General features: G+C 43.0%; 1 protein-coding gene across 1 annotated transcript in view; it reads right to left on the reverse strand.

Moving 5' to 3' along the window:
* The window catches only part of LOC126417128 (uncharacterized), a 319,349-nt gene that overhangs the window by 103,796 nt on the left and 192,006 nt on the right, over positions 1-23,547 (reverse strand). The window contains exon 14 of the mRNA XM_050085024.1: positions 2,531-2,703. Coding sequence (XP_049940981.1) covers positions 2,531-2,703 — 173 coding nt within the window. The remainder of the gene's footprint in view (positions 1-2,530; positions 2,704-23,547) is intronic.

Consider the following 23,547-nt stretch of genomic DNA (forward strand, 5'->3'; position numbering starts at 1 on the left):
CAAAAAGAGGTGGCTTAAATTTTTTTATCTGGTAACAAGAAAATAGTCAAAAACTTATTACCTATAATCTGCTGCTGGAAAATATGTGATTTTCCTGAAAGTCTAAGGGGAATAGGCCTGAAATCAGTTTTAATGTGGATGGTAGTCATCTCTGAAATGAACATCCCCTTCAGAAATAACAACTCTAAACTGTTTGAGAAACTTTCTACAAGCAGATGGGCCATTTACAATATTACTTAACAGCACCTTGCATCTTTTGGAAATCAAAGACTACAAAAGTTTCTTAGCTCGGTACATCTGATCGAAAGCTTAGTAAATATAGGTATCATCTGCTGGGAATACAACAACCAATAGGAATTAATCTACAGATGACCTGACATAGGTCACACATTATTTTATTACTAGTTTTGTTCATCAGGTGCAAGCATCTTCAAAAATGCATTTTCCTGATGGCACCATGTAAAAGGCGTAAAGCTCCCCTAGTGCCATCATAACCACAAGGTACTTACAAACAGTCCATCAATTTAGGAACTATTCAGCATCTATGTATGAAAGAAAAGTAAGTTTTTTTATACTACAGAGAAATCCTGCTTTTACACTTTTCGAGGGATTTCAAAAAAATGTTGTAAAATGCGGGAAAATGTAAAATGTGGGAAATAATGTTTTAAGCTGTAAAATTTATTGATAGGATATCCCCTTGCATTTTTGACCTTTTGTATGATATATGTAGATAACAGGCATCAACAGACTTGTCAGGCAGTTTTTTATTACCTAATAAAGGTTAATTATCTAATAAAAACCCCTGATGTAACTGGAACTGATAACTGTCTGGGAAGTAGGAACGTTTGCTCAATTTAACACATCAGACTCCATGTTTTTGAAACCCTGCAGCTGCCAGTCATTAGTTAAATAATGAAATACTGCACTAGTTACGTAATTTTTCATGCTTAGCATGACGTGTTTTGAGAATTTTTTTCTCGTTGTCAAGTGCAAATATGTACACAAATATTTTGTGTGGTGTTTGAAGATGTGTTATTTTGCGTCTCTTGCACTGTAGCCATCTTTTTGAGGTGATCTGGTACCATGCCTCCTCAGTTATGTGGAAAACCCCTCACACGCAAACTAACACTCACATCGCTTGTTTGTCTAACTTCACAACAAATACATATGTAAATACTGCACTTGACAATGAGAATAAATTCTTGAAACACATTTTGCTCAGCATGAAACAACTACATAACCAGCGATGTTTTTAACCTAAAAACATTTGAGCAATGCAAAGTGAATAACGACGGCAACTTGTGCTACAAGTGGCCAAACGCTGAAACACGGTAAATATGGTTCGACAAAGGTATCAGGGTATCCACAACAATCACAAAACTGCATTTCCGCAGTAGAGACAGTTTGGAAATAGTTGTGATTTGTCATGATATATTTATTCGAATGGACCTATTTACTCCTATCAGTCACCACGCCAAGTAGAGCTTGGCAGTGGCAGGAGATACGGCACGAACTGTTCCAACTTTTCCACATTTACTGGTTCAAATCCACTGAGTAGAGTGCCCTGGTGTCAAGAAACTTAACCACGTAATATTTGTAAACGATAATGGACGACCAGCATAATCTTTTTCTCCACAAACATTTTTTCTTAATGTGTAAATAGTGAGAAAATTATAAATATGCTGACACAAAATTGGGTGCAAATTAACATTGTGAACATAAGAAATTTGACGGGGACGATAAAAATGTCATAAATGGCGGAAAACCATTAATTCCGGGAACTTAAAAGCAGGGTTATGCCATAGTTCGGCCTTTCAAGGAAACATTACATTCATGGCGGGATCATCCCCTTCAAAAACAAATGTGCACTGAGCGACCTACTTCACCTAAGTTTTGTTGTCCTTTCTGCTTTTGCTAGCCTTTCTTCAAATATTAGGTGAGTTGTAGAGGCAATGAAGCAGTTGTTTTTGCTGCCCATGTTCGAACAGTAGCAGCTCTCAGTAGTGCATTTGTTCTACACTAGGCTATCTGCTGCACTTATTATTCTGCCACCACTGTGTACATGAAGGCGATACCTCATTAAAAGTCTGCCTCAGAAGTGATGTGGATAAGAGAGAGAAAGTTTAAGGGTCTTGCCTACTTCACTGGCGTCAACAACCAAAATAGGCCTTGCCATCCTCAAATACTTTATCTTCTCCCTTATATGCTATCAATGAAAACTTGGGAGAAGCTGGTTCTTTCTTTGGCAGTTATCAGCTCCTTACATGTATTTTCTAAATTTTTTACCTCATTGTTTCCAACTGTTCAGCATGATCTACATTATCTCCTTATGTTGCTACCATTCTGAAGATACTGAAGAATTCTCCTCTCTAAATTCAGTAGAGCTACAAATTCTGGTTTATTTATTGGTTCTGCACCTAAAAATGCAGTTGTAAGTAGTTTGAAAGATTCAGTTTTTAAATACAAAATTAATGGTAAATGCTGACAATTTGGGATCTGCAAAAATTTAAAATGCATTTCAGATACTTACTTTTCAGCTGCAGCTCGTTTGCGTTTTCCAGGTTCCATGTTGAAAGCAATTATTTCTTCCTGTTGTTGCTGCCTTTCTTGTTCAGACCTGTGTAGCTGCAAATGGACCTTCAAACTTGTAGGAATTAAATATCTCTCACAAAATGGGCACTGCTCTTTCATAGATTCACGTTCCTGTAAAGATATTGTGATATGTGAGTGCCACCATCATGGAGATGAAATTAGTGGCTTCATGTTTCTTCTACATCAGTGGTCTCAACTTTTCTGGGACCATTACTGCAGGGTACGATCATATATTTGCTAGTAATGCCCTCCCCTTTCCCATCCCTCTGCTATAATCTGTGTTAGCACCAATCTAAAACTTCAAACTGAAAAATAATTTTCTTTGAACATTTCCAATTTTAAAATGACAAAAGATAAGAGGTATTTAGTTTTTGTAGGTGTGTTATTAAACCATAAATTAATGAATCAATGAGACAACTATTGCTGTTTATTTCTAATGGCTATTTTTAAATAGAATGATGAAGTAATTCTCAGCGTAATTTGAGTGCTACCTACATTTCCTACTAAGAGAAAAAAGTTAGCTATCCACACAGAGGTTAGACACTTTAAAACATGCTTCCTCTGCATCACACCTCTCCCTAGCAACACGATTCACTGAACCCTGAACTCCCATTTAAAATCAATCAAATTAAAAAGAAAAACTTAGGCTTACTGTTCGTAAATCACTGGAATGCTAGGATTCTTACTTCTGAAGTGGCAAAACTTGGAAGACTTCAGGCTACCATTGTTTTGTGTCTAACCATTCCCACTAATAATAATGAATTAATAATAATAATAATAATAATAATAATGATAATAATAACCTGTTCACCAGGCGGTGCAGCTATAAACATGCACCAGGAACTCTCAATCTCTGGTTTTACACCACTAGCAAAAGCTAGAAAATTGACGAGATGCAAACATGATTCATACAAATAAAGACATAATTACCCCAGGTGGACGATACACCCACTGCTAAGTGGCAACCACGCATTCAGATTTTGGGGAGCTCGGACCTATATGAGAGAGAGCAAGTTGGAGTGCTCTAGAGAACGTTCAAGAAAAGCACATACCTACATTGGCACTTGCAACACTCCGACATCCATTCGAGCAGGAAAACTACACAATCTCATAACAGAACTCATGAAGTACAAAATCTAAATTCTCACCCTGCAAGAAACACGCTTCATAGATTCAGAAACGATAGACTACAATAATTACATAACCTTCAAAAGTCTAACAAATAAGAAAATTGGTAAAATAGAAGGGGAGCAGAACTTTTTGGCATGGCTTTCTTTGTAGGCAACAAAGATGGCCAAAATTCCATAAGATGACGTGAAAAATTCTACTCAGTGATTTTAATTCCCAAACTGGCAGGGAACACAAATACAAGAGGACAGTGGGAGACTATTCCGCTCACAAGTTCACCAATAAGAATGGCACATGACTCATTGAGTTATGGGGAAAAAAAGAAAAAATTAAATTATGTCAACTCACTTTGCAAAAATTCCAAAACACACACACACACACACACACACACACACATATGGTTGTCACCCAACCATCATTTAGGAGAATTTTAGACTGATCATTTGGGGATGTAAATGACAAGTACAATGTGCAAGTGCGCTCAGGTGCAAACATCGATTCGGATCATTATTTAACCAGAATTAAAATTAAATTCACACCCAACAAAAAATTCAACAGGAAAATGCTGGTGGATCTGAAATTTGGTCTACAGAGAAAACAAAGATTCTAAAATAACAGAAAAATGGAAAGAACAACCTGAAAAAGACTAGACGAAATTTCAAACTGAAGTCATCAAAACAGTGAAAGACCTGATCCTTCTTCACAAAAGACCAAAACACTCTTGGTAGAATCATGAATGTGAAAATGCACAAGAGCAAAGAAAAACGGCACTTCAAAATTACAATTTCAACAAATTTGATGAAACACACAAGAAATTCCTTTAAGTTTGCAAGTAAACAACCAAAATTTTAGGACAAAATGAACGAAAATATTCGATGACTGACTGCAGTCAACTGAAGACAACTTCAAAAATTATAACACACACAACTTCTACAAGACCTTTGCAAACCAAATCAAAGAGTACTCATCAAAACCTATGATTTCGAAAGTAAAGTGGTAAATTAGCATTGACAAATAAAGAAAACTGCCAAGAACTAGCCACACAATTTTCACAGGTGTTAAACTGTCTGGAACCCAAAGACAGATTCCAAAAAATACATCCTGAAATCACAAGAGAAAGTCCGTCACCACCACTCACACATCAAGAAACTTAAAAACAACAGAGGATCACGAGAATGAATTTTTGAAAAATTTAGGTCCAAATTCAGTCAAAGAAATTATACACATTTGGCAAAGAGAAAAAATCCTGGATGACAGGGCTGGAATGTTTCTCTAATCCATTCACTACATAAAAAAGCTATAACCACTACCACTCTGTGTCACGTGTTAAAGAATTTGAAAAAAAAAAAAAAAATGTAATTACTCATATGGTAACTTATGTAATCAGTATTACAGCCTTACAAAATAGTGATAACAATGACCTTTTAAAAATAATTTAGTTTTGTGAATGAAGTTCAACTGAACCCTTTTGTTTCTATCCCTGACAAAATTACATTACACCCATCAGGGGTAGTTACCAACAGGTTCAAAACAACTGTTCTAGATTAATTATGTATTATATGTTTATTGGCTGTATGAACTGTACCTTGAATCAATCCACCAACAACTGTTCCACTCCTGTATCTAGTACATTCTATCCTATTAAGACAAGCACCTTTGTTGCCACTGATGCACAGTGTTCTACATTAGGATAGTTAAAAAACTGTCCATCTGTAGAATAGGCTATAGCCAAACTAAGAGTATACTGAACCATCCAGTTCAAGCCTATTACTTTGCACAATTCGGTCAACTTCAGTAGCTGCTTCACAAACCATACTTTGCAGATCCTCACTTGCAATACAAGTATTCTAAGCTCAAACATAACTCCAACACATCCTTTAACCCACTCCCACTCTCTATCTCTCTTGAGCTACAACTCAACTGTATTTTACCTGTTTTTGTTGAGGCAGATGCTCGGGTGAGATTCACCAAACAACACCATATAATCAGGGGTTCATTTATTTACTTCTTCACACAAGTAAGGCTTACAGAGAACTGGATGGCGGAACTATACAAAGATAATGTTTTGCTCAGTTCAAACATGATCCTCAGATCAGTACTGGTGTCGATCTCAATGGCGCCACATAGCCCCCCCCCCCCCCCCCCTCGCAGTACAGAGTACTCCTAAGAAGACGGGGGTGGGGGGTGGGGGACTATGGCATCGGCAGGGGTAGTCCACGGGAGCTGGACCACGGTCAGCTCGACAGCGTCATCGGGGAGCTGTGCGGGTAGATGTCGTGAAGGACGGTCTGGCCATCGAACCTGGAAGTCGTTAAAGCGTGTCGTGCGGTGACAGGTAGGTCGGCGGTTTGCAGGAGGAACGGAGCGACGACAACAATGTCTCCGGTGGGCGTGGCGAACACACGAAGCCTGTCCAGGTTGACGTCGGGCGAGAGGGGAACACATTTCACCAGGTGGCAGGGAATGGTGGAGGTTGTGTCATGAGCACCGGGTGAACGGAAACACAGGACGAACAGTGTGTCATCACGTAGTATTATAGAAATGTCATGGATTATGTCTGGGGGGACAGGCACAAACACCCTGAGCGAGGCCATGTTCAAGATGAGGGGGTGTATGAAATCTTGATAGGGCGAGGCAGGCGACAGGGGAGAGGTTGAAGGGACCGGAGAATGGCCTGGCGGCGAGGGCGTGATCGTAGTTAAGCTCGACGTGGGGAGCATGTGATCACTCGATGGAGTGCGTGAGACCAGAGTAGAGGGCGAGCTCGGAGACGAGCTCTACGATTGGAGCTGGAAGTCACTCGACTGAGTGAGTAAGTGTGACATGGAGGGAATGGTCGGAGCGTCGTGAGCCACAACAGTGAGTGGCGTGGTCGTGCCTTGAAGGGGGGTAGAAGCGGGCTCGGCATGAGTAGGCTTAAGTCTGTTGACAGAGACTGTAACAGCTGAATCTTTTATCTGGATGTCATAGGTGTTGGCTGAGCGCCGGAGGACTCGGTACTCGGTATATGGGGATTGGAGGGGAGCATGGACAGTGTCACCTCGGAGCATGACGTACTCGCAACTGTTCAGGGATTTCAGGACGTGAACCTTAGGGCAGGAATGTCTGGCAGGCAGAGGGATGTAGAGATTGATTAAGTGGCGTCTGACGCGGTCCACGAAGGAAGGTAAGTCAGACTGAGGGACAGAAGCGGAAGGGCTCACATGTTCGCCAGGGAGAACAATGTTCTGGCCATATACGAACTCGGCTATTGTGCCTTTGAGGACTTCCTTATAGATCACACAAATGCCGAGTAGCACAAGGGGAAGGGCCTCCGTCCAAAGAAAATCGTGGCATCGAAGAGCCGCCTTGAAAGTGCGGTGCCAGCGCTCCACTAGTCCGTTACTTTGTGGGTGATATGCTGTGGTATAGATGTGCTGGATGCCGCAAATGTTACAAATCTCGTTAAACAGGGCCGACTCAAATTGTCTCCCCTGGTCAGTAGTGATGATAGCTGGACATCCGAAACACGATACACATGACTCGACGAAAGCTCGAGCAACAGTTTCTGCCGTGATATTAGGGAGGGGGGCAGCCTCGACCCAGCGATTTGTTCAGCTGATAGATGAGAGAACATAACGAAAGCCGTTGGAGAGGCGGGAGAGGGCCGACAATGTCAATGTGAATATGATGGAAATGCCCAGGAGGGATCGAAAAGGTGCTGAGGGGGGAGGGGGGGGGGGGGTGAAGTGTGCTTGTGTACTTTGCAGCGTTGGCAGGAGCAAGTCCATTGCTGGCAGTCCTTGTTGACATTTCTCCACACAAAGCGCTCTGCTACGAGGCGGGCGGACGCACGAACACCGGGGTGGGCTAAATTATGCAGTGCGTTGAAGACACCTCGATGGAGTGTGGTTGGGATGAGGGGGCATAACATGCCCGTACTGTCGTCGCACCATATCTCACCAGAAATGCCAGGGAAGGTGGTGTGGACGAAGTGCAGTGAAGAGGTAGAGTCTGAAATCAGGTTTTGTGTGTCCTCGTCAGCAGGTTGGAGGCTAGGCAGTTCAGAGAGGTCTAACTGCGAATGAATGGCGTCGAATCGTGAAAGGAAATCAGCAACTATATTGTCAGCACCCTTTATGTGTCTGACATTAGTGGTGAACTGAGATATGAAGTCCATGTATCTGAAACAGCGAGGAGGCGGGTCCACTGGCAGGTTTGAAATGGCCGCAGCCAGGGGTTTGTGGTCTGTTAAAACATAGAAAGGGCGTCCCTCAACATCGGTCTTAAAATGCTTGATCACTTCGTAGACCACAAGCAACTCCCTGTCAAATGCGGAATATTTCAATTGTGCATTGGTGAGCTTGCGCGAGAAGAACTGCAGAGGGGAAGTTTGGCCGTCGAATGTCTAGCTAAGGGCAGCGCCGATGGCAGTATCGCTCGTGTCTGTGGTGATGAAAAGCTGCGCATTGGGATGAGGATGCGCAATAGTGCAGGCCTCAGCAAGAAGATTTTTGATGGCAGTGAAAGAGTCAGTCATAGCAGGAGTCCATGGAACAGGCCGAGATCCAGAAGTCTTGGTGCCTGCCAAGGCATCCGTCAGTAGAGCCTGAATCTCCGCAGCCCGAGGTAGATGACGGCGATAATAATTAACCATCCCTAGAAAGTGCTGGAGCTCTTTGAATGACGAAGGTCTGGGTAGGTTTAGTATTGTTTGTACTTTGTCAGGGCAGCGGTGAAATGCCGTCGCCAGAGACCCGAAAACCAAGAAAAGTGACAGTGGGTTGATGTAGCTGCAATTTGTCTTGGTTGATCTCGATACCTGCTGCCGCGAGAGTGTCCATAACAGTTTGCACATGTCGAATTTTGTCCTCGACAGAGGAGCTGAAGCGTTTTTCACACTGAAGGGCATGAATCGAAACTGAAATAACCCGACTGGGGTGGTGATTGCTGTCTTCTCGATGTCTTTAGATGCCATGGGGATCTGGTGGTAGGCCTGTGTTTGCAATCAATGACAGAGAACGTGGTCGCACCTGTGAGGGAACTGGTAAAGTCGGCAATGTTGGGTATGGGGTAGGTATCCTTAATTGTTTGTGCGTTTAGTTGACGGTAGTCTCCGCAGATGCGCCAGGACCCGTCTTTCTTGGGTGTCATATGAATGGGCATAGACCAGCTGCTGGCAGAGGGTTCGATGACACCAGAGCTTAGAAGTTCAGATACCTGCTTTTTAAGATCGGAGAGGCACTCGGGACAAAGTCGACACGGTTTACTGGAGATCGGAGGGCCTGGCGTGAGACGAAGCTTGTGAACCATGCCGTTGGTGACAACGGAAATGTTGCCAGCGGCAACAATGTGAGGCGGGCGGGACAGGCGAGGCAAGGTCGTGGTGTTCGGAGCTACTCGGCGGATCCGACGGGAGCCGAGGCAGCGAAGTGTCGCAGGAGTCAATGTGACAAGATGGCCGCCGGTCCGAAGGAGTGGCACCATGGTCGGGTGAGCTCGGTAGAGCTCATGAAGCGTTAGTGAGTCGATTGTCTGAGGGTGCGGCCTGTTGGCAGCACAGTCGCGGGCGAAGGGCTAGGCGCAAGTGCACTGTTTGTGTTGTCAGTGGCGGTCGCACGGCGGTGCGCAGGAGCCGAAGTTGCATAGTTTGAGGTGCTGTCCACGAGGGGAGGGTAGGAGCTGTCAGTACGGTAACACATGACGCTCGTCGCGCATGCGCACTCGTGTCCGGCCGAGTGTCAAATGCTGCCGTGTTAGGGGGGTGTGGTCCTGTGGAACTGTCAGTACACGTTATGGTAGACTTGATAGCACAGTTTCAAGGGGTAGCGGGAGGTAAGCACACGGAGGCTCGATTGCTGGGACTACAAGCAGATTCAGCACACTTACTGACCTTGCTCTGTCCTTGCTGCAGTGTCTGTAATTCCTTTGCTGCGTGCTGGAGTTGAGTTTCATGGAGCTGGAGGGAGAGCTCGAAGTTTTCCTTTCATAGGTGAGCAATGTTTTCAAGCTCGACAAAGCACTTGTGCATTGTTTCTTGTAACGTCGTCAACAGAGCCGAGCATGTATGGTTGAGATGAGCCCGGACCGATGTGAAACGAGGAGGGGGGGGGGGGGGCAGGGGGGGGGGGGGGTTGCTCGACGGAGCACAGGGGAAGTGAGTTTTGGACGGGTGATGAAACACGGGTGTTTCGCACTAGGTCTGGTGAAAGTTTGTGGCGTCGCAAGAAGTCAATGCCTAGTATAGGTTCCTCAATATTGCACACTAATAAAGTCCACTCGAGTTTGCAGTTTGTAGAGAGTGAGACGACGTGGGAGGCTGAACCCAAGCATTGTAGTTTTGTAGAATTCACAGCTTGCAGTGAAGTATGATGAGGGCGGATGTTCAACGACACTAAGGACGTAGGCAGCAGCGAAAGTCTGCAGTTGCGTGCCACCTCACCAAACCGTGTGTGGAAGTAACAGTATGGGTAGTGCGGCTGCATTTCCTACGGAAAGTTCGTTGCCAGAGGCGGTGGCTGAAGTTCTGTGGCCGCAGCCGGTTTGGTTGCAGGAGGGGGCGTGACCGAGGGTGGAGCCAGTGACGTCTCAGCTGTTTGTATACTTCGTCCTGGAGCGAGCGGAACAGTTGGTACAGTGTGGCCCCGGGCGCGGGACTAGGAGCATGAACCTGAGACTTGCCACGTAGGCAGTGGCTGGCGAAATTGGGTAGTGATGCATCATGTAGTTTGTCAGCAATTGTCATTCATTGCTCGACAGGCTCGGGAGACCTCTGTGCCAGAGCAAAGCGGATGTGGGGAGGTAGTTTATCTGTCCAGATGGCAAGGAGAGTAGATCGTCGCTGACCAGGGCCCGTTGCCGTCTCCGAAATAGTGAAGGTTTGTCGTTGCCTAGTTGCTCGACGTGGAGCACTTGCCATATTGCTGTCTCAGTTTGGCGTGCAAGCCGACGTAGAACTGTCTTTTTGGCTAGAGTGTACCAGGTAGCTGAGTCCGGGGTGTCGACCAGGTCAGCAATCAAGTCCTCCTGGTCGTGCAGGTGGGTGATAAGGCACAGAAATCTCGTTGATTCGACAAGTTTGAAATGGTCGAACACTGTGTCCACAATTTTGAAACAGGTTGTTGCCCTGTTGGGATTGAACGGCGGCAGCGTCGGTAAGCGTTGTAGAACGTTCGGAAGAACAGGGTGAGTTGAATTCGTCGGGACACTGTCTGAAACGAGCTGTTGTTGCTGCAGTATTCCAGAAGAGTGTGTCTCCAGGGTATGTGGCGACGACGGCTGGTCGGGTGGCAGCATGAAGGTGACACGTTGCGCTTGAGCGCGATCCGTCGCGACGCAGAAGGCCGACGCAGGTGAGACACTGTAATGTGTCAATTGTGGTTGTGGAAGTTCGACACGTTGTGGGTGTGTTCAGATTGACGTTCGCGGAACACCGATGCGGATGAGGCATCGAGATGTGCTGAGAACGGCAGTGGAAGCTCGACTGGAGCCGGCGCGGGGCCGACAGGTGAGAAAAAGTTCAAAGTTTGAAAACGCATGCCAGTCCACGTAAAACTTGACACGCGATCAGAGTTGGAGCCACTTGTGTTGCAGGGAGGCTGCGGAGGTGTGGGCTGTCCAAAAGCACAGTGAGGAAAATGGTGTTGAACGTTGGGCGAAATGTGTGAATGTTCACTGTTCAAAGTCACTTCACTCAAAACGGTGGGCGGAAAAGGTGAATGTCATGGCACAAAACACTGCGGCGTAGCAATAGGACGGAGATGGAGGTCAGGCACAGATAACAAGCCATTATTCCTGTTGCAGACTGCGGGTATTGAAGCAGGAAGGCATGTGCTGATGTTGAACCGAGGCAGGTGCGGGCGTGGTCAAATGCTGAGGAGGTTGACCCGTGAACAAAGCAATTCCAGCCACGTGGCAGGAATCTGCTTGGAACTGCACGGATTGTGGCATGGCAAACCATTGTCCTGGCAGTGGTAGGTTATCCAACGGAGCATTTACAGAAATCGGCATTGATCCCGCACTGCACGGAGATCTGTAAGAGGTAACTGCACCGTCGATAAGGGAGGGCACATGTGGGGGGAACAAAGGCGTCTGATAGCCGGAGTCATGCACACTCCTAACCTCACTTATTGTTGCAGACACGAAAACGTCCGGCGAAATTGGTGTAATCGACAAGTGAGAGGCATCGTGTTGCAGATGAGATAATGAGGCCAGGGTACTGGATCAGAAAGATGACTATGTGGCACTGAAGAGATCGACACCAGTATCGATCTGAGCATCATCTTTGAACTGAGCAAAACGTTATCTTTGTATAGTTCTGCCATCCCGTTCTCTGTAAGCCTTACTTGTGTGAAGAGGTAAATAAATGAACCCCTGATTATAAAGTGTCGTTTGGTGCATCTCACCCAAGCATCCACCTCACTGGTGACCCCGAGTTGTAACATATTCCGTTTTCGCCGTTTTACTGTGTCCGCAGCCTCCGCGTAGGTTATTTTCGGGTGTATTACATCAACACAACATTCGAACAATGTGTACATCGCAAAACATACAGTTCTGCTATTAATGCGAGAGGAACACTTGATTATAGGAAACATACAGAATATTACCACAGTTTGTTGGGCAATGAAACTCTGTGTGTGTGTGTGTGTGTGTGTGTGTGTGTGTGTGTGTGTGTGTTTTTCATTGTGCCTGATCCCTATTCCTCTGTCCTATACAATGATGTGGCGAAAATCATGGGATACAATTCACACATATACAAATGGTAGTAATATTACATACACAAGGCACAAAAGGGCAGTGCATTGGTGGGGCTGTTATTTTTTTCTCGGGTGATTGATGTAAAAAGGCTTCCACATGATTATGGCTGCACGACAGGAATTAAAGGACTTTAAATGCAGAATGGTAGTTGGAGCTAGACGCATGGGACATTCCATTTTGGAAATCATTAGGGAATTCAATATTCCAAGATCCACAGGGTCAAGAGTGTTTGAGAATACCAGATCTCCAGCATTACCTCTAACCATGCAGAATGCAGTGACTGATGGCCTCCACTTAATGAAAGAGGACAGTGGCATTTGCATACAGTTGTCAATACTAACAAGCAAGCAACACTGCAAGAAATAACAACAGAAATCAATGATGAATGTATCTGGTAGGACAGTACGGCAAAATTTAGCTTTAATGGGCTATGGCAGCAGACAATCAACATGAATTCCTTTGCTGACAGCTTGACTTTGCCTGCAGCACTTCTCTTGGGCTTGTCAGCACATCAGTTGGACCCTAGATGACAAAACTGTGGCCTGGTCAGATGAGTCCCAAAAGCTGGTGGCACAGACCTCGTGAAGTCGCGAAGCCAAGTTGTCAACAAGCATGCTATTGGTGGCTCCTTAATGGTGTGGGCTGTCTTTACATAGAATGGATTGGATCCTTTGGTCCAATTGAACTGATCCTTGACTGGAAATGGTTACGTTTGGCTACTTGGAGACCATCTGCAGCCATTCATGGACTTCATATTCCCAGACAACAATGGAATTTTTATGGAAGACAATGCGGCATGTCAGCGGGCCACAGTCATTCGTGATTAGTTTTTGAAGAGTGATCCAGACAATTTGAGCGAATGATTTGGCCACCCAGACCGCCCAACACGATTCCCACCAAACGCTTATGGAGGCAGCATGGCTCAATATTTCTGCAGGGGACTTCCAACGATTCACTGAGGTCATGCCAAATCAAATTGCTGCACTACACTGGGCAAAAGGAAGTCTGACACAATATTAACAGGTATCCCATGATGTTTGTCACCTCAGAGTATTAGCCCTCAACCCCTTCCTCCAACACACCCCCTCTTCCAAGTCCATTCCCCACTTCACTGTAAGCTATCCACAACTTTCCCTGTCCACACTGGGATGACCTCGTTGGAGCTGCATTTCTGTAATGTTTCCTTGCTAACTACTACTTAGCTGACAGCCTCCCCACCCCTCCCAGGTTTCTTGTTCATTTCACCCAACAACTCCGCAGACAAGTTGTGCTGCAACACTAGGATAATGTAACCGTGTGCACGCGCATGTATGCCTGTGAGCACATGCACATGCTTCAGTTCTGATAATTAATGCTGTCCGAAAGCTTAACAATGATTTCAATCTTATTTATGTGCCTGTTGTATGCTCAACACCTAATCTGAATGTTAATTGGTTGTTTTTAGCCTTGAAATGTTTTGTACTGCACACACAACTTTCTCAAAATGATTAATGCTACAAGTAAGCTGTCACATTTGTCACGAAAACTTAGTTACCATACACTGAGAATACAGTTCCCAGAATCTAATAATATTCTGCAAACCTTGTGTACAAATATCAAGATAACAATTACAGTTCAAGTATGCATAACCTCCTTTGCAAATGATTAATGTAATTTTCTGTGAGAGCTCATTTTTCGAAAAGAAAGATCTTATTGCACAAAAGAAGAATAATTATAACAATCCTCCTTGCACATCTCTCCTCAAAGAATTTTGATTTTAATTACATTATGTGCAGCTCGGTGGTTAACTGCCAGACTACAGATCCAGTGGAATGGGGTTTAATCCGCAGTCACTCCTACAATTTTTACCTGTTTTTCATCACTTCTTTCACCTGTGGCAACATATGTTAATGGGAAAAATTCCAAGTTGCTCCAAGGTTCAGTCTCGCTATAGCCGGCAAAGTAAGTCAGTTCAAAAATAATAAGAAGGAAATGACATACCACTTCCATAGGACCTTTGGCTGATAGGGCACTCATTGTTCATAGCAAACTTCGGGTCGATGACAGCTTTATTTTTTTAACTGGAACTTCACTGTACACTCTTTGACATAAAACTCGACCAGTGGCCGGCCGCTTCAGAGGCTAAGTCCGCGCCGATCGCGACATGGGACAATAAAACTGGCCAACTCGCTAATTCTCCAAGTCCGGTTACCTGAACAATCTGGCAACACTGCAGACAGCGGCACTTCCTGGAGGAAAACTTGTACCATGATAGAGGAACACTAGGCTGATTACGCCTGTGGTCTAGCGGTAGCGTGCGTTGTTTCTGTTCGTAATGTCAGTGGATCGAGAGCAGCTGGCATAAAATATTTTTATAGCCTCTTCTGTCTGAATGCTGAAGACGTGAATGTAATGGTAGCGCAGATTCAATCTATTTCGCTTTCTGACACACCGATGTCAAAATTTTATCCATTAACGATTTTGCGGCAGATTTCCTGCAGACTGTCCTCCTCTGGACGCCGTATGCGGCAAAGCTCTCGGATCCATTTGCTGGCTACCGGCAGCGGCCGTGGCGACAGCAGCGGCGCTGTACTCCCCCGTTCTTTATCGAAAGCGCCTGCTCCCGCTCATCGCTTTTGATGATTTAAAACGCTTTATTATTAAATGTTGCTCCACAGAAAATTTCTACGATTTCCATTCACTCTCAAAAGCAACGGAGACAGACGCCCTGATTAGTAGGCGGGTATTATATTACATTAATCAGCAAGAGCTGAGTATGGCCTGAAATTAATTTTATAGACTGGGACGAAATTAAACCACCTCGCTACATTCGATGAATTTATAAATGCTTCATACCTCGTTTCTTTTCCTTTCAAACTCAATTATTTGTGCAACTTTTTTGGTCAATGTTCGGATGTTTTCGTCAAGCCGAGGTGAGCGTCTGTGGTATAAAGTGTATTACAGTTCTTGTTTCATTCCTTATGGTAACTCTATGCGATAAACTGTGTGAATACCTTGCAATGCATGCTCTGTAGCAGTGCAGGAACACTGCACATTTGGAGTTCCATGTATGGGTTCATGAAGTATTTAATGTTGATCGGAAGTGATAGTTAAGGTCATCAGAATTAGACCAGAAAAATTTGTCGTTTTGGAGGTTTCAGAGAACGGAAAGGAATTGCTAACACCGGTGTTAGAAAACGTCTACAGTTAAATGCTATTGCAAAAATTTAGAAGAGGGGAACTATATTAATCAACATGTGCACTTCATAAACAACCTTCTGACATGTTAGACCTATATGACGAACAAAACTCAAATTTATATCGTTGACAGTCGCTTTGAATCTTTTCAGGATCTATTTTACAGTGAAGCACCTTGGCATTTGCAAAGCAGACATCCATGATATTAACTTAATTTACCAAGTCGAATCGGACGAAGATTGATGTTTAAAGGCATTCTTCAGATTTCGTATAAACAATTTTAAACTAGCCGTGTGCAACTCCATTAATTAAAATGGAAAATAAAAGGTTGTAGTCAGCGGCTTCCACCGAGATTGGAACTGCTATGTCATACAGTACGACCACCGCAACGCACAAGGGAACCCCTTTTTTTTTTTAATTTTGCTTTTTTTTTCTTTTACTTTTTTTACGATTACCCCTTTTTTCTCTCTTATTTTAAAGCCCCTTAGGAAAATGGCAATAAAAAAAGAAACTAAGTGCCACCGCCACTTTTCATCCTATAACAAAAAAAAAATGTCTGGTCCACTTCAAGCATTGGCTCCTCACTAAACCTACCCCAAGAGCTGCCTATATACCAGGGGAAATATGGGAATTCAAGGTTAGGGCTATCATTACAAACAAAACAAAATCTTCCTTTTCCTGAATTTTATTTTTATTTTGATTTTTGTTTTGTTTATTTTTGTTGTGTAATTGATCAGACTCCTTCTGCGCCCCGCTGGTAATACGTTGAGTCACGTCTTCTCGACGTTGGTGTGTTCCGTTCAGTAGTTCAGAAATGTTCATTGGTTCAAACTGGAAACCTTCTTCACTCTTGGCTTAACACATTCCGGCTGCGAGGCGGGTCGTGGAAAGCACTCCCAAGGAAGTTCGAGAAAAATTGTCTGTATTTTGGGTGGCGGACAACGACATAATGACGGTCGTTGAGGTATGTCCAAAAATCGAGTACAGAGTCTACAGCTTGTCCAACTAGGTAGTGAATAGCATGTCCGCGAATCCAATTCACAGCATTGGTCTTTGTCCGAGGAAAATAGTCACGTCCCGGAACTAATAATGAAAGGGGAGTATTCCGATTCAGAATGTCCCGCGTTAGAAAAGCCACAATATGACGAATAACCTCTGAGCTAACGACACACTGGCGACCACAGACGGACTATAGTCACTGCGATGTTGCCTGAGCCTCAAAACGCAACCTTAAAACACACAAACAGGTGTTACTTATGTGAAGAACGCCGTTCTTGGAGTCCAGAAATTAATTATACTTTCTAAGTGTCTCATCTTACAGTGGATTCTATCGTACGAGTCTTCGATGTGGAAAACGAATGTCAAGTGAATTTAGCGAGGTAACGCCGGCCTACACCCGGAAGTAAATGCACTATCAGAGTGTTGACAAATACTTGCTACGACGCTGCCATTTCTCGGTTCTCTTACGAGGCAGCTCTTCAGCGAAATGCTTGCCGTAATTCTCCGATACGGTCCTTCAGAGTGGAGACGCGCGCGCACGTTTGGTTTTTATGCGGCGTTCTCCCCTGATGGTTTCTGACGTCGCCTTGTGGGCTATGTCTACATTTGCGACATTCAATTATCATTAATCCAGAATGATACAAGTTTCAGCTTCCGGCGTGGAAGAAAGCTGTTGACGCCGACATTATATCATTTCAACGTAGGGAAAGCAAAACGGGTCATTCAATGTTTCTCATTCAACATAAAGCATGTGAGATAATTTTCCGTAACGTTCATAATCATCTAAAAATACAAACGAAGTAAAAATACATCTGAAGCTTATTCGAATTGAATATAATGTAAGATGCACCTCGATGTCGAATTTGTCCACGTGCAATCTTTTGCAGCATACAAAAAGAATGTCATGATTACCACGAGAATGAAGAAATATGTTGGTACGGATGGAAGGAAGGAGAGACGCAGTCAACAAATATTCGATTCCTCATGGCATTCATTTCATTTGAGACGTAAGAAGAGTTAAAGCGGGATATTACTTTCGTTAACACGAAAGATATGCCGCGCATATTGATAACAAGGAAGTCTGCGTCTTAATACATTTCCTCCTTGAAATCTGTATGCTCTCTTATATACTAAGTAGCCTGATCATTGTTTCAGTAATGTTACCCTCTTGTTTGACCCCGTAACGATGAACAGATTCCAAATGCATGTCTCTGCATGAAAGTAGCTGTTCGAACCCTTCCTGGGTTGCTTTTTGTGTTTTATTGCTTGGAATTCCTGAAGCAGACCACTGTGCCTTCTCCCCTTGTGGGTTAGGTCTCAAAACTAAACCGCTTTTTATCCAATGGCATAATTTATTCAGACAGCATCAGCACAAGACTGTCAAACAAAGCCTTCCATTTACAGTTGCAACACTCTAACCAGCACTGACCGAAGTGTAATCCACGGTCATGGTCCGAAATTAGCAGCTGTCTGCTACTGTGGCAAAGTCCGTACTACACTTTCGATTCTGCAGCACCATTTTATCTGGTAACACTGTGTAGTTGCAGAGTTGTGCTAGTATGTCTGTCCTCACACTGTCAACTTTATGTATCTCACTTCTCCTGTAGCGTTGATCAAAGGAGCAGAAGTAAATGAGTGTATTCTGCATGACGTAACATTCAGTATTCCCTTCTTTCATAGCCACTCTTCATGTGCATCGATACCAAATAGGAATGTGAAAACTCTTGCGAGTGAGAGAATGACAATAACAATCGTAACAAGAACAATCAAATAATGAATAATGTTTATTCCAACGCAGAACGAGAATGGCTTTAAATATAAAAATCTATATCTATATCCATATCTATTGAACTTTGAGTGGGCACAATGCAAATATATTCTTAGCATTTAGTTACTGAATTTAGTTCGGGATGTTTGAAGAGAAAAGGAAAAGTCGGTACTTCTCGCTAGTGTAATGTAATGTGAACCAGCAACTACCCTTTCCTTACAACACGACTCAAGCAGGTCCCCAAGTAGATACCCAGGCACTGCTGCATTCTGTTCCCTGACATTGCTCTGATGACGGTTAATGCAGATAGTTTCGATTATGAAATACAAAACGTATTGCAGGTTAGTTCCTAGGATAGTAACATTAAATTTGCGTTGTAGACGGCACATGAACGTGACGACTAGCCATATTACCCATCAATATAAAAAGACAATATTATGGGAATTTAGCAGGATTACTCAACATGAATTCTAAAATTGGTTGACTGACCGCACAGGTGCTAAACGTCGTCAAGAGTATACGATGTCCTAATCGCATTAGGAATATGAAGATCGACTTCGACAGCTCGCAACTTTCACATTGCTATCTCCACCCTACTCCAGACAGACTACATATTGAAAAATACGAGCGAGTTCTCTTGCAGCGTAAGCTTATTGTAACTAATCTAAAAATTATTGGACAGGAACATTGTCCTATTCAAAAAAAGCTGTCCAGCAGGTCCTCTAATCGCTCCTTGGTACAGTCGTTTGACTATTGAAAATGGTTCCAACAAGTCACCACTAGAAAACACTGCTCTGTACCGCAATAACTCAAGATGTAAAGTAATACCACGATACTACAAATATCAGGGAACACCTTATCACAGATAAGACTGTCCTTAAGGCTTGTAAGCTCACATTTATTACAATAAATGACATACCTGAAATGTTACCACTCTCATCATTACATCAGATTGGTAATGCACGTAGTAAGTTCGTCGTATTCATGATTTCCTCTTCAAAGTAACATACCGTGCTTATTATTTAACACAAAATGACATCAAAAATTTAAGTTATTCACGAGCAGCTAGTTGAGAATATGTATGAACTTCAAATGACACGACGAACCGTCTTGTTCCGCATATGGATTCAAACCAGCTCATGCAGACTAAGCAAAGATTTCGTTACTGACGGAAACTAACAGTCATTCCTGATTAAGCATACAGAGAGTGATATACCTCGATTTTAGACAGTATCAGTTAGCAAATATCAACTTTAAATTGCATAACGCAAACATGTTTAACAGACGCGAATTCCTACCCATCATCTATTATCCCTGTTAACGAACTACGAGAGATGTTAAATATTGCTTCTTCACAAGTAACTTACTTCAAATGCCGTGAGGTAAAGCTTTGTGTTGGACACAGATTCGAACCCAGAACCTAATCGGATTGCTATCGAAGCACAGTCAAATGTGACATATCGGATTTTCGCGGCAGAAGCCGATGTTTTAACTGAAATGACGAGACGAAACATTAATTTTTTCCTTCCCAGGACTCCTACCCGGCACCTGTCGCTGTTATATTCTAGAGAAAACGAACGTTAAATATGGGTTTGTTGCGCCAGCAGTAATATGTGAGCATGTTTGAACTAGAAATAATACGACGAAGAGTTCAGCGCTCACTGGGAATAGAGCCCCACACATATCGTTGTTGACTACACACAAAGAGACGTCAGCTACCGAATTTTTCTCCACCAGCTGCTCAGAATAACATCTTGAACTTACAGTCATCTCGCAAATAGTTCTGTGTCTCACTGGGAGTTAAAAACGTCAGATATCGTTAGTGTTGACAACGAATGAAAATACGTAAAAATCAAAATTCTTATCCACCAGCATATAGGTGTTCTCATGCTAGAGCTTGATAATACATAATTAAATCTTTAGTGCCGGGCCAGGATTCGATCCCATTCACGCTCAATATGTGGAGATGTTGAGGAATCTGCAGTTTTGAACAAACAACAAATTGTAGGCGAGCTGTATTGTCACGAAGGGATCAAATACCGCGTTAAGGGCGGTCTGAGTTGCATTCCCAGTTCAGAACCAATCTTATCGACATACAGAAGCTCAGATAAAAGATGGAATAAGTGTCCTGTGACCATACATAGCGTTTGTTTCGTCACTTAAAATAAATAACTAGTATAAGAAAGGTTACTGGCGATAGAGTTTCTACATGTCACCACTCCAGACTTTATTGTGGTTCAACCTACCGTCTACTTGGTAGAGAAGGAAAATCATCTTTAATGTGAATTTTCAGACCACACTGCCATTACATCTTCTTCACTTGGTGTAGCCAGGAGAGAATGGACTCTGTCTCTCCCTATCTAAAATTAATGACAGAAGTGGGAATTCAACCAAGACCATAGGTATAACAACCTACCATCCGTCCAACAGACCACGAAATCCTCTTCTCTCATTTTTCTATCGTAACGCCGTTGCGCCACACTGTATGAGAATTCTGACACACAGGCGTCCTGTAGTAATTTGCACCATGTTCAGTAAATTCATTTACTTAGTTGACCGAATCACCATGTACTAGCTGCCTCGGCTACCCAGTGCATACATTCCACTCTATATTTTGTAATCACCGAAATAAAATCACGTAACTGCCACCTACACAGAACTGCCAACAGTGTAGGATGCAGAAGTTCAAATAGGAAGTGTTCCTTTCCACTTGAGCTATTCTATTACGCTATCTGTTTGTAGAAAACGTCGTTCAGTAAAAAGAAGGAAAAGCTGTAACTGTTTGTCTCTCAGAAGGCAAGACCTGGCCATATGCAAAATCTCACAGTGCTGTGGAATCAAAAAGTTCTGGAGGAATAGTTGTCGAGCTCTGGAGCTGTTGTAGCTACGTGTCAGCTAGTAGCGTAGATAAGATGTCGCGAGTTCGAATACATTCAGTGCTACATTTTTTAAAACGCAATTCTGCTGTCTGCTGAAGTTGTCAATCTAATGGAACTTTGAACATACTTCCCTTCACTTCTCAACCCAAAGTAGTCGCATGTGGAAAAAGGACTAACTACTGTGACATTTTGTTCTGTTCAGGTTTAATAGACAGCAGGCAGCAGATGCATCTCGAAGATGTGTAGGGAGAGCGCATCGTGCCATAATATGTCAGAAAAGTATTTTCTACATTAGCTGTCGTGTGGTAGTGAGATTTTATTCTTCTTCAAACTTTCTTCGACAGCTTTAACTCAGAACAAGTTTTCTACATGCATGTAATCAATAAACTGCACGTGCATTGTCATACTGTCATAGATAACATCAGAGAATTCGCATATATCGTTGATGATTAATTTCTCTCTCATGTTTACTATTGTTTTAACAACACTAAAGGGAACCTTACGAAAATTGTGCACTGTATTATAAGAAATGAAATAAAACTAACCACGATAACCTTACGACGAAAGTATGTTTTAATAAAACCGAGTATCTGTACACAAATGTGCCTCTATCGACACGAATTAGTAAAATACTACTCACTTAGATTTTGATTGGGTCTGTGTTTCATTGGTATGCTGTGTCGTACTCAAGAGGTATGCAAATGTGGCATTTCATAAATATAGTTACGTATTCCTAGAAACCCAAAATTCGCTTGTCAGCAGCGGAAAGAGGCGTTGCCTGTTGTGCAGCATTGTAAGTTTTTCAACATTGCACTATGAGCCGAAAGTATTTACTTGCGATTTCCTTATTGATGTTTGATGAGACTCCTTGTAGCTCTTTCACAGAAGGGATAAAAACTTTGCAGCCAGTGAGACTGGAACTGCAAACCATAACAGATGCTTCTCCACAGGTCAGCACGTTACCACAGAGCTGGCGAAGATGTATGGGTCTGAGCGTCCTCTTACGACAGCAATAGTGCCTAGAACTCATAAACCGCTATTTAAAGGTCGAATTTAGTTGCGATTTCCACCTGCAACGACTTTCCTGGGCTGAAAACCGTAAATTTACAATCTTTTGTTACCCTTCAAGTGATAATAACTCAGATTATTCAATGGAAATGACAGGTAAAATCAAGTGAACTTTGAGGCTTAATTCCGTGCACACCAGGAAGTAACTAGTCGATCACAGAGTTGCCAAACATACGTTGCCTTGTTGCCAAATCTCAGTTACAGTACCAGCAGGAAGAAGACGAACCGATGTGATCCTACAGCGGGCTGGGAAGTGACCATAGCTGGTGTCTCCAAGTCGCGGCTGCTACGGCCTGGAATACGTAATGCGTCTGACTCGCGTACTGTAACTAGGTTTAGGGACTGGAGCGTAGTTACTAATAATACTCAGAACTGAATGCAAACTAAGCATCATAAATCAGTAACTCTCATTGTTGTTTTTATATTTCTTTAGTAATTGTACTCAAAATTAAGAAACTCATTCACAGGCGTTTTCGTGCCCTGCCGATAGTCGAGCACAACATACAAATAAAAATAGAAAGAGAGAGAGAGAGAGATAAAAAAGGATGAGAGTGTAAAAAATTGTTGTAAAGAAATTGAATCATGGTATTTAAAGAAATCTTTCATTGTAATGACACATTCCACATCATTACGAAATGTCGTATTCATGATCTATGGAACAAGAAGTAATCTAATGTAATGTAATCTAATCTAATCACCTCATATTGATGACTAGCCATAAAGAGTCATGAATTACCGAAATTTTTGCCAATACCAGTAACCAAATCTAAACTTGAAAATAAAAGAAGACAAGTTTTGTAATAAACCGTAACTCCTATCAAGACCCTTTCGTCCCTGTTATCTAACCACGAAAGATGTCTGATATACCTCCATTCTGAAGTAACAAAGTGTGCATGCATTTAAAGATGAAGTGCATGATGTGAAGTGCTGTGACGGAGATACAAACTCAACACGTAATCGGATTGTTAACTAAGAAAAATCAAATGTTACGTATCGGTTTTTCTTACGAGCCGCTAGGTGTCTGAATCTAAAATAAGGATACAAACTTTTGTGCCTAAGAGACAATCGAACTGCACACCTACCGTGCATCCACGAACGTAGCTTAAGTATCAGTTTCTTACTCACGAACAGTAAGATGTGTGCGTGTTTGACCAGAAATAACGACACCTGTTGCGATTGTTGGCAACACATGAACAGACA

Source organism: Schistocerca serialis, chromosome 8, assembly GCF_023864345.2.
Source record: "Schistocerca serialis cubense isolate TAMUIC-IGC-003099 chromosome 8, iqSchSeri2.2, whole genome shotgun sequence".
NCBI classification, from domain to species: domain Eukaryota; kingdom Metazoa; phylum Arthropoda; class Insecta; order Orthoptera; family Acrididae; genus Schistocerca; species Schistocerca serialis.